This window comes from Borostomias antarcticus (genome assembly GCF_949987555.1).
Source record: "Borostomias antarcticus genome assembly, chromosome: 12".
NCBI lineage: Eukaryota > Metazoa > Chordata > Actinopteri > Stomiiformes > Stomiidae > Borostomias > Borostomias antarcticus.
The window spans coordinates 2,831,461-2,843,960 of NC_140245.1; the positions used below are offsets into that span (position 1 = coordinate 2,831,461).

General features: G+C 50.2%; 1 protein-coding gene across 1 annotated transcript in view; it reads right to left on the minus strand.

Annotated features, from left to right (window-relative positions):
• The window catches only part of LOC311316566 (phosphatase and actin regulator 1-like), a gene marked incomplete at both ends in the record, with an annotated part of 29,653 nt that overhangs the window by 17,149 nt on the left and 4 nt on the right, over positions 1-12,500 (minus strand). Inside the window, 3 exons of the mRNA XM_084447449.1 lie at positions 408-488; positions 8,201-8,365; positions 12,222-12,500. The exon at positions 12,222-12,500 is cut by the window's right edge and continues 4 nt beyond it. Of these exons, the coding sequence (XP_084303575.1) occupies positions 408-488; positions 8,201-8,365; positions 12,222-12,500 (525 nt within the window). The remainder of the gene's footprint in view (positions 1-407; positions 489-8,200; positions 8,366-12,221) is intronic.

The following is a 12,500-nucleotide window of genomic DNA, read 5'->3' on the forward strand; positions in this document are numbered from 1 at the left end:
CAACGTTCGCTTCAAAAGCGGGTTAAGGAGGCGGGGACGCCGCCGTAGCCAACCGGAGCGTTCAGACGGAAGTGGAGGGGCGGTTATGTAACGGTCCTCCTGGGCCAGCAGAGCTACTGAACCAGCTGGCAGGTGGCCCGGCGCCAGGGTAGCGCCGTGGGTACCGGAGGTACGGGATGTACCCAGAACAGAACCCAGAGCTCGTCTCGAGGCCGGCTGCCGGCCTCCTGGACGTTCGGAACCGCGTCCAGCATCCAGACCCGGGTCCTCCCGCTCCGGACACGCCCCGACTGGGGAGCGCCCCCCCCCGAAAATAGGTCTCGATCGAACATTTACTTTGGGGTTTTAGGGTTTCCGAACGCCCGGGAATGCGGTTCGTTTAACTCCCCCCCGTTTTGTAATCTCACCTTTCTCGAAGATCTCTTTGAGCACTCCTCTCTTGATCAGCTCCTCTCTGCTCTGTCTCACCGACATCTTCCTCTCCAGAGCTGCGGGGAACATATAGAAACACATAAATACACATAGAAATAAACAAATAAATACACATAAATAAACACAAATACATACATAAACACATAAACAAACAAACAAGCAATACCGTCAATATGATATTTATGTCTTAAAAAGTGTTAGTTAAGAGAGCTCGCAGAATGGTTAGGGGAACACGTATGAAGGTCGTGTGAAGTTTGTGTGAAGGTCGTGTGAAGGTTGTGTAAAGGTTGTGTAAAGGTTGTGTAAAGGTTGTGTGAAGGTCGTGTGAGGGGGTAGTACGGTTAGCCATCTCCACCAAGAGTGAGTTGGTATGTCGATTGGGTCCCTGTAATGGCCGACGCTAATCGTCTGGGTGACGGAAGCGATTAGTCAAAGCAAGTCAGCTGTTCCACGGCGTCAAGGTGAGGGACTGGAGCGCTTCATCTGGAGGAGGCGCCGGCGCCGCGTGGAACGCCAACAAGCCCCCCCCCCACCCACCCACCCCCTGATGATGCGTTATGTACAAGCGGACGCGTCCCAAAGCTACCGCTGCTATTTTTAGGCTTCTCAGCGCGTCGAGGGTCTTTTTCCTCTGTTCTGATCCGAACCCGGGGCCGTGGAGCGGGTCGTCTGAAAACCCACCGCTGCTCAGGAACCAATTAAGAACGTGAAATGAGGATGGAAGAGAACACTGAGAGAACCTCCCTGCAGACCGCCCGCTCCCGCTGGAGAGAGATGAGAAGATTGCGCGTGTGTGCGTGTGTGTGTGTGGGTGTCCCAGCTTTAAGAAGAGGACAGATTGGTCCATAACGTCACTGGGGAAAAGAAAAAAAAAAAGAAGAAAAAAAAAAAGACACAAAAAAAGAAAAAAAGAAAATAAATAAATAATTATAATTATAATTATAATAATAATAAATAAAAAGTGACTAGCTTGCTCTCTCTCTCCCCTTTGAACAGTGTGGATTAGATCTAACCTCAGCCTCTGGAGGGAAAACACAGACGAGGATCGTCCGTCCAAACATCACAAATGACGAGGAGCCGGAGAAAGAGATTCAGAGCAACCTGGCAGTGTTTAAACATCCCACAGAGGAGTGAGTTATCAGATACTATCAAATACTACTGTTAATTTAGGACTTCTTCCAGGACGTCCAGCTGTTTAGCGTCCAGCCGCGCTTCAGAAGGCCCTCTCAGTAGGCCTCCTCCTGGCTCAGACAGGCGGAACGAGCAGCAGAGCAAAAAAGATGGTTTTGGGTATTGGGAGGGGGGGGTAAACGTGATCATAAAACCCCCCACACTCAGTCCTGAGAGAGTTGCCTCTAGAGAGCGTCCCCCCCCCCCCCCAAAAAAACATGGCAGTTCACCGCTTAGGGAGTCCGCACCACGGAAGCAAGACACACTGCTGATCTACTCCACACTGTTCAAAGAGAGCAAGCTGGTCACGTTTTATTATTTATTATTATTATTATTAATAATAATTTTCCCCCCCAAGTGACATTATGGACCAATCTGTCCTCTTCTTAAAGCTGGGACACACACACACACGCACACACACACGCGCGCAAGCTTCTCATCTCATGAACTGCGATGAGTAATTGATGAGTGCTGATAAAGATACTGTAAGGACAATTGATAAGAATTCCAATGTACTGTACCTATACTGGTTACATGTGGGGAATAAACTCTCTATTCTATACAGGCTGCGCTCTGACGTCTCAGGAACATCATATCTTCCATCACGCCGTCTCCTAGCGAAGGACTGAGCTCGTCAGACCATCCCGTGCCTGCTGGAGGAGGACAGCTAAAAATAAAACGAGGCAAAAAAGCCCTCCCACTCTCCGACGGCTACAGCCTGGTTTCCTGGGCGGGGGGGAGGGCCTGCATCCGCTCTTTTCGCTCGGCAAGATGGGACTCGTTTGGGCGAGAGGCGGCCGACATGTTCTCCAGTCCAGGCGGCCGCCTGTCACATGCCGTCCGAGGGGGGGGGGGGGACCCTACTGATTCAGAAGAGAGAGCAGTGGAACCCCAGCTGAAGATGCCGTTCAACCCAGGGAGAGATACAAACACGCACACACACACACGCGCACACACGCACTTACTCACACCGACAGGCAGTTCCACTGGTGCCTCTCTTGAGAATGTCAAACCTCATGTATATCAAGTATACATATCTATTTTTTTTTAATAATTTTTTATGGCATTTCTGCTTTATTAGGGATAGGACAGTGGAAGGACAGACAGAAAAGGTGGGGGGGGGAGAGAGAGAGAGAGAGAGAGAGACATGCAGCAAAGGGTGTGGGCCGGATTCGAACTGTAAGGACCAGCCTTTACATGGCAAGCGCCCCAGCCCACTGAGCCACCGGGCCGCCCCGTGCGCCTAATCATTTTAATCCCATTGTTGGTCTGAGGAATAAAGCTGTCAAGCACGACACACGATGACGATCCAGGGCAAATCCGCTAGCAGGTTGTACTGAAACAGTACGTACTATGACATGACCCGGGATTACGTTTCAATCTCAGCAAAATGAAAAAGTAATTGCAGAGATGTTTATGACATAATAGTCGGATGTGCGGCGTTATGTAACGCTAGCGCTCCGCCTGCTGGCGTCGTCTTCAGGTTGGACTCAACACACAGTGCTGGAAAACTGACGGAGAGTTCTAGTTCTATGGTATTAAAAGCCTTTAGATACAAAACAGGTGTACTATACTTTTCAGGACCATTTTAAAATGGCATTTCACATAAGATTGTATAAGGTTGATGATACTCAAATTGAAATCGGTTTAGGTCCTACCTGTAGAGTGTCTGTGTGTGTGCGTGTGTGTGTGTGCGTTGCATCTCCAGAAAGAAGTGGGACAAGCCTTGCCTCCGTGACACCATCAATTAACCAATCAGCCAACGTGGCTCAGAGGCGCTGAGCCAATCATCATCATCTCCCATCGCTGCTAAGTGAGATTCTGTGGTTCTGGAACCCGGTTGGACCCGTGTCTTCAGTCCCTCCCTGCGCGTCCAGCAGCGGTCCACAGAACTCGGGCGATCGAAATAGCAACAGCGCTCGGATCCACGGGGCAGCCGTCCGGCCGAGGGACGGGAGCCAATAACGTAGCGGTTGTGATTTCGCCCGGCCGTCGCTCAGAGCATGATAGTCCAGACCGCTCGAGATCAGACCCACAGAACGAGGGGATTAGAAATGAACCTCGGAGACTCTGCTGAGCGCGTATTTAAATTTAATATTTGCCTCGACTTAAGAAACGCTACGCTTAGTTTTGGAGAGATCCATTCCGATGTGAAGTGACCCAGATACTGGAAGCAGAACGTCGTCTGGCCCCTGCCAGCCCCGAGGCTCGCTATCGGTGAACTGAGTTATCTTCTCGCTTTCTTTTTAGCGAAGCAATTTGCTCTGCCTATTCCCCGTCCAAACTACACTTAAAACATCTTATGCCAGCGACGAGTACGGGAATGTCTTCGCTGGCATACAGTAGCTCAAGTGGAGTTGAAGTCGGTGCCAATGACACCTTGAAGCTCGCTGAGTGGAGCGTTACATCACCCCTGACATTTTTTTTTCCCAAACCTTTTTTTCCAGGCTTTTAGATCATATACCAGTATTTGATTTGAGAACAAAGTAGGCCTTCTAATTTTATCAAAGCCCACAGGAGACTTCAAGATCAAAGAGCTGCATTAACATCAGTGTGTTCACGTTCTCATCATCCATACTAGGAACCTAGGAAACTAGAGCTTGCTCTGCTACAAATGTGCTTGCCGAGAAGTGGTCATAGAACCGTGTTTTAGGAGAGAGAGTCGAGCATTCTGGACAGAGAGACAGACAAGACAGACAGACAGAGACAGAGAGACAGAGAGAGAGACAGACAGACAGACAGACAGAGACAGAGGCGTGGGACGGACGGCCAGCTGTCGGAGTGACTCAGTCCCGACTCGCCGAACGCACGTCTCAAACGCCATGATCCTCTCGTGCGCCCGTTCTCCAGCTGCTGTACCGGAGACATCTGCGTGGCCGGCGGCGCCGCTCGCTAGTCTGCCGCCGACACGGGGAGGATGATGAGAAACCCAGAACCTTCCTTCCTCCTCTGCCTTAAAATCCAGGCCCCGTTCCAAAAACACAACCATCCTTCCTCTCCTTTAAAACCCAGGCCCCGTTCCAAAAACACAACCTCCCTCCTTCCTCTCCTTTAAAACCCAGGCCCCGTTCCAAAAACACAACCATCCTTCCTCTCCTTTAAAACCCAGGCCCCGTTCCAGAAACACAACCTCCCTCCTTCCTCTCCTCTAAAACCCAGGCCCCGTTCCAGAAACACAACCTCCCTCCTTCCTCTCCTCTAAAACCCAGGCCCCGTTCCAAAAACACAACCTCCCTCCTTCCTCTCCTCTAAAACCCAGGCCCCGTTCCAAAAACACAACCTCCCTCCTTCCTCTCCTCTAAAACCCAGGCCCCGTTCCAAAAACACAACCTCCCTCCTTCCTCTCCTCTAAAACCCAGGCCCCGTTCCAAAAACACAACCTTCCTTCCTCCTCTCCTTTGTGCTCTCTCTGCACAGCCACATAAGGACAGAAACGCAGAAGGAAGGAAGGAAGGAAGGAAGGAAGGAAGGAAGGAAGGAAGGAAGGAAGGAAGGAAGGAAGGAAGGAAGGAAGGAAGGAAGGAAGGAAGGAAGCCTACCATAACCAAACAATCGAACAACCCTTTGATTGATGTCAGGGACAGAGGCCTCCACTGGCCCCCAGATGAGACCGTCAGAATCCGAAATCTCTTTCAAAAGAGGCGCATCCTGGCGAGACCGCCTGTGAATAGCCACAAAGAGGCCGGCCCGGAGCTGTGCTACTTACTTAGCCCAACGAACACGCTGTGCTCAGCAGTGTTGAGGACATGCAGCGCAAGCGGCCCTTGGGTTTTTGCCGTGCTAACAACCGAGGGGTCTTCAGAAAAAGCACAAAGACCTTCGAACAGAGGCCGGTCAGATGGGGAGAACACGCCGGTTCGCTGTTCAGTATTCTGCTGCTATTAAGGGCATGATGCAACACCGGAGCCGAGGAGAGACAGAGGGGGAAGAGGAGGAAGAGGAGGAGGAAGAAGGCCTGTCCAACAGGGCTTCACTATAGCGGTTAAACGCCAGAGAACCATCAGCACCAGCTCTGACGCAAAACCCTCTGTGTTCTCCGGCCCTGACCACAGGGTGTTGGTCCTGACCGCAGGGTGTTGGTCCTGAGCGCAGGGTGTTGGTTCTGAGCGCAGGTCTGAGCGCAGGGTGTTGGTCCTGAGCGCAGGGTGTTGGTTCTGAGCGCAGGGTGTTGGTCCTGACCGCAGGGTGTTGGTTCTGACCGCAGGGTGTTGGTCCTGAGCGCAGGGTGTTGGTTCTGAGCGCAGGGTGTTGGTTCTGAGCGCAGGGTGTTGGTCCTGACCGCAGGGTGTTGGTTCTGAGCGCAGGGTGTTGGTCCTGACCGCAGGGTGTTGGTCCTGAGCGCAGGGTGTTGGTCCTGAGCGCAGGGTGTTGGTCCTGAGCGCAGGGTGTTGGTCCTGAGCGCAGGGTGTTGGTCCTGAGCGCAGGGTGTTGGTTCTGAGCGCAGGGTGTTGGTTCTGAGCGCAGGGTGTTGGTCCTGGCGAAAGGATGATTCTCGATGGCGGACGATGCACAGAGAAAGACCGGACCTGCTGTGTAAGCGGGGAAGGGGGGGTTTGGCTCACCTGAAAAGGTCAGCTAGTCCCGCGGGAGGGAGGGAGGGAGGGAGGGAGGGGGGCCAGGGAGGGGGCGGGGCCAGAGAGGCTGGGGGGAAAGTGTCAGGGCAACGGCGTCGGCTGGACCGGAAGAGCCACGGAGTACAGTAAAAGACAGAGTACAGTATCAACCTTCAGGTAAAAGGGTGAGATTTAGTTCAATCTTCAACTGAGACACAAGCTGCAAACAGGTGTTCGTTTAGGGTCTTCTCATAAGATTTCACCTGTTGTAACTTTCATCGCTGCAAATTGGCAGTTACAAAACAATCAAAGCTTCACTCTAAAAGGGCTTAGAGATCTCAGAGGCGTCTATACCTGGCTTAAGATAAACCATCAACAGAGCTGCTGACAACTCCCTGCTTCCGGTTGCCAGATTTGAGGTTTAAAGCTGTCGGAATAAGCTGCAGGGATAGTGAAGGGAGCAGCCTGACCCAGATCCTCTCTCTCTCTGTCCGTCTGTCTGTCTCTCTGTCTGTCTCTCTCTGTCTGTGTCTGTCTGTGTCTGTCTCTCTCTGTCTCTCTGTCTGTCTACCTCTTTCTCTCCGTCTCCCTCTTTCTCTCTGTCTCTCCGTCTCCCTCTTTCTCTCCGTCTCCCTCTTTCTCTCCGTCTCCCTCTTTCTCTCCGTCTCCCTCTTTCTCTGTCTCCCTCTTTCTCTCCGTCTCCCTCTCTCTGTCTCTCTGTCTCCCTCTTTCTCTCCGTCTCCCTCTTTCTCCGTCTCCCTCTTTCTCTCCGTCTCCCTCTTTCTGTCTCTGTCTCCCTCTGTCTCCCTCTTTCTCTCTGTCTCCCTCTTTCTCTCTGTCTCCCTCTTTCTCTCTGTCTCCCTCTTTCTCTCTGTCTCACTCTTTCTCTCTGTCTCACTCTTTCTCTCTGTCTCACTCTTTCTCTCTGTCTCCCTCTTTCTCCGTCTCCCTCTTTCTCTCCGTCTCCCTCTTTCTTTCCGTCTCCCTCTTTCTTTCCGTCTCCCTCTTTCTTTCCGTCTCCCTCTTTCTTTCCGTCTCCCTCTTTCTTTCCGTCTCCATCTTTCTCTCTGTCTCCCTCTCTCTCTCTGTCTCCCTCTCTGTCTGTCTCTGTCTCTCTCTCTCACTCTTTCTCTCCGTCTCACTCTTTCTCTCCGTCTCACTCTTTCTCTCCGCCTCACTCTTTATCTCCGTCTCACTCTTTCTCTCTGTCTCACTCTTTCTCTCCGTCTCACTCTTTCTCTCCGTCTCCCTCTTTCTCTCCGTCTCCCTCTTTCTTTCCGTCTCCCTCTTTCTTTCCGTCTCACTCTTTCTCTCCGTCTCCATCTTTCTTTCCGTCTCCCTCTTTCTTTCCGTCTCCCTCTTTCTTTCTCTCCCTGTTTCTCTCCGTCTCCATCTTTCTCTCTGTCTCCCTCTCTCTCTCTGTCTCCCTCTTTCTCTCCGTCTCCCTCTGTCCCTCCGTCTCCCTCTTTCTCTCTGTCTCCCTCTTTCTCTCCGTCTCCCTCTTTCTCTCCGTCTCCCTCTTTCTCTCCGTCTCCCTCTTTCTCCCTTTCTCTCCGTCTCCCTCTTTCTCTCTGTCTCTCTCTCTCTCTCTGGGTTCTACAGGAGGGTTGGCCCGTCACCTGTCCCCGACCGCCACAGAACGCCAGGGTCAAAAAGGATGTGTGTGTGTGTGGCTCTCACAGAGGGGGGGGGGGGGGGGGGGGGGGGGGTAAACTCTGCACTCAAACTCTCATCAGTTCTCCGGTCACTGCGTTAACCCCTGGGCTCCACCGCGTCCATCAGCATGGTGGTTGATGCTGACGGACGCAGTTGAGCCAAGCTGCTACGCCGCCCGTACGGAGAACGACCTTATCCTGCCGTAAAAGCAATAATGGCGGCAGGTCAGCGCATCGCAGGGGTGGGGGGGGGGCGGGACGAGTCAAGTCCAAAAAGGGGGGGGGGGGATTAAACCACCGGATAATAGGAGACCGGGACTGGGGATAGGTGTGTGTGTGTGTGTGTGTGTGTGTGTGTGTGTGCGCGTGTGTGTGTGGTCAGTCACGCACCTGCGGACGTCTGCTTGAACTTCTCACTCTTCTTCTTGCGCCACTTCCAGGGCTTGAGCAGGCGGCCCAGGGTGGCGAACTTGCTCCGGCGCCGGAGGGGCGGGGTGTGCGCGCCCGGGACCAGGGACTCGGAGCGCATGGCCGCCAGCCTCTCCACCTCCTCCGCTGGGGGGCACAGGAGAGAGAGAGAGAGAGGGGGGGGCGGGTTATACCCGCTTTACTCCAAGGTTATTATAGTTAACGAAAACTAACTATAAAACGAAAACCACGTGTGAAAAAACATTTTAGTTAACTGAAATAAAAATAAAAACTAGGCTTTACAAAATACTATAACTAACTAAGATCAGGATGGTCTCACGAGGCTAGCGCAGAAGAAAAATAAAATAAAACTAATACTGAAACTAATAAAAAATAATAATAATAATAAAAAACAAACAAACTAGCAAACCTGCTTTAAAAATTAATTTAAATGAAAGCTTGCCTGGACCAACCCGGCAGACCGAAACATTCAACAGACCGCCCCCCTCCACCCCCACCCCGACTTTGATGCATATTTTAAATGACATTTAAACACAGATAACATCCAGAGAAAATGTGCTCAAAGCAAGATAAAAACATCACAGGAACAACACAAACAACATCACTCGTGGCTCGTACTAATCGCAACAACACATCCCATATTCACAAAGCAGGCCAAAGCACTGCTGCCGGCAAGACGCGACTGCAAGTTCTCCTACTGGTAAGAAGTGTCTGCTTCCAATCAATTAACAAAGAGATGAACGTGAACAAAACGCTCCATCGGGAACTTCAGAGGAGATGAAACACAAACAAACAAACAAGCGATCAGGACGCTAGCCCTCGTGCGTTTTCAGAAGTGGGCCGTGATCTCCCCCGCCTCTCCATCTGGCAGCTCTCAAACATGTCAAGTGTGTCGCCGGCTGGAAGCCCGTCTGATTACGTGGGAGCGCTGGCGTCCTTCAGCAGGGCCCGCTGGATGAGCTGACCCACCAAACTCAACAAACACACACACTTCACACAAACAGCACTAGCGGTGTTTATGTAAGGTCATTCACTCACAAAAGACTCTGCACAGCATGAGGTCCCTCCTTGTAGCACACTAAATATATACCTATGACCTGCTCCATCCATGTAGCACACTAAATATATACCTATGACCTGCTCCATCCATGTAGCACACTAAATATATACCCATGACCTGCTCAATCCATGTAGCATGCGAAATATATACCTATGACCTGCTCCATCCATGTAGCATGCTAAATATATACCCATGACCTGCTCCATCCATGTAGCACTCTAAATATATACCTATGACCTGCTCTATCCATGTAGCACACTAAATATATACCTATGACCTGCTCCATCCATTTAGCACGCTAAATATATACCTATGACCTGCTCCATCCATGTAGCATGCTAAATATATACCTATGGCCTGCTCCATCCATGTAGCACTCTAAATATATACCTATGACCTGCTCCATCCATGTAGCACACTAAATATATGCCTATGACCTGCTCCATCCATGTAGCACGCTAAATATATACCTATGGCCTGCTCCATCCATGTAGCACTCTAAATATATACCTATGACCTGCTCCATCCATTTAGCACGCTAAATATATACCTATGACCTGCTCCACCCATGTAGCATGCTAAATATATATCTATGACCTGCTCCACCCATGTAGCATGCTAAATATATACCTATGAGCTTCTCCTCAGCTCTCTCCACTCCCAGCTGGCCACTGTGTGCAGCTCTTGTCCAGAGGTGTGAGGTCACTCCTGGAGAGGTGACGGGGAGGGAGGGGGGGGGGGGGCGGTCCGTCTGTGTCACCACCTCAGAGAGTCTGGCCTCTCCACCCCTCCCCCATGTGGATGCTAACACCACAGCATATTCAAGCACCAGGACTGGATGAACAGGGCTGGGGCCGGGGCTGGGGCCGGGGTCGAGGCTGGGGCCCCCTCCTCAGAGGGAGAGGCTACTGTGATTGATCCTCAGCCCTGACAGGCAGACATCGATGCAGTAAAAACCACCATTACTCCATTTCTCAAAATGATCTGCTGCCTGATTCACAGCCCACCATCTTGGGAGCCCTGCCACCGTGTCTCTATAAATAGCCAGCCCAGTCAAATGCTAATTGAATCCAGCGTCGTTACAAATGACTTCATCTAAAGTGGTCCAAAAGTGAAAATATACACACACAAAAAAGGATTGAGCTCGCAGAGTTAGCATTCAAAGAGTCTCAGAATTCAGCATGTTGAATCTCCAGATTTGCACGCGCTTCGGGGCATGGATGCAAATTGATTATGACATGGTTTATTTTCTGTTCCTTTCAAAAATAACTGGCTTCTTCCTGTAAGCAGCTAGCTCTCGTAAATCTCTTCTGGACGGTAGACTACTTCAGAATCAGAACTAGCTCACAGCATTGAGTAAGCAGCCATCAGAGTTATAGGTGCTACACTCCCACCTCCAAATTAAAGGAGTAGTAAAGGGAAAATGCATGTTTAGCTTATTACTTATGATCATATAAAATGGTTCAGATCAAAACGTTGACAAAGCATTTTCGAGAAAGTTGATAATTGCTCTACCACCGTTTTGGTCATACAATGGATGTGGATGGGCATCTTGAAAAATCATTCAAAAACATGTTAAACTCTCGATTTCAAAGACAAGAAGCTCACCGAGGGGGTAATTGGTGTCCGTTGGTGTTCTGACATCAAATTCACCGCAAAGTATGAATCCTGTAGGGTTTTAATGATAATTTTATGAAATCCATTGACTTGTATTGAAGCGACCGTTGTAGATGTGTAGATCAATCCGCAGAGGGGATTCAGGAAGCGGAACTACTTACGGTAGCTATTGTTATTGTTTATGTTGCTAGGCTACCTAGTTTGCGGAAGTTTACACATGTATGTGCTGCGAATAAATAGTTCTATGCTAAATATTTTAAAAAGCCTTTCCAGATGAACTAGAATCTTACTTTATGGCGAATTATGTCAGAACGCCAACTAACACCTAGGTGAGTTTCTTGTCTTTGAAATCGAGAGTTTAACATGTTTTTGAATGATTTTTCAAGATGCCCATCCACATCCATTGTATGACCAAAACGGTGGTAGAGCAATTATCAGACTTTCTCGAAAATGCTAGCTTTGTCAACGTTTTGATCTGAACCATTGTATATGATCATAAGTAACCTTAAAACAGGGCTAAACATGCATTTTCCCTTTACTACTCCTTTAAACTGGAGGCTTTGTGAGAATGGTTGACTTGTTTGCTTGTCTGTAGACTACTAGGCCTGCGAATGTTCTCAGAGAGAAGGCTCTAGAGGGAGGTGTCTGTGCTGATTCCATTATTACTAGGCTACTCAGCTAATGCTCACAACCAACTCGGCAGGTGCATGTGGCCATTTCCATGCATGCAGTGCGCTGAGTGGTAGAAATTGCCTGTGTGAATGGGGACCAAGGCCACACAGCGGTGACTACTCCCCGGAGACACTTTTATCCTCGCAAAATGGGAAGAGGAGATACTGTCTGTGCACCCGAGAATGAGGTAGCCTACACATTCTGGTTGGACAAAAAATAATAAAATGAGGCAATGTTTCAATATAGAGCACACGGGAGAAAATGGCAATTTAGTCGACCAGGACACCCAAGGATAAGATAGCCTACAAAGTAACATTATGACGTGTGAGGCACCAATCTAGGAGTATCACTGTTAAATTGTTGGATACTTCAACCGGGCCTTGCAATAGATAGCCACTGATTTATGTTGTGGAGCAACCAAGCCGATCAATTGAGCCTAACCTAGTTGAATCTACCGATGCACCACGTCTGTCACTGTAGTTTATAGCAACGCCGTGGACGGATAGGATGGCCTAGTATTTTTCCCCTATGCGGTTTCAGAGACAAGCTAGGCTATATTGCTGGACAGTCGATAGAGACGAAATCGGCGTGGTTGTCTGTAGCCTGCTGGTAGAGACTGCCTCGGTCACTCACCGTCACCGTCGTTCCCGCGGCTGCAATTGCTGCAAATGTGCTTGAGTTCTTTCCCGATGTGACAGTGGATCATGAAGGGCATGTTGTTGTTGTTGTTGTGATGGTGACGGTTGCTCTGTTCCTTCTTGTTGTTGAGAGACATCATCTTGGCCAGGTTAAACGCCTTCTTCTTGGGTTTCTCCACCGCCACGGGCGTGTTCTCCCGGTAGCCGGTGGTGAACCAACTACCGTGCATGATGGTCGGTGCGGAATCCGCCACGGGGTAGCTGGCCGTCTTGT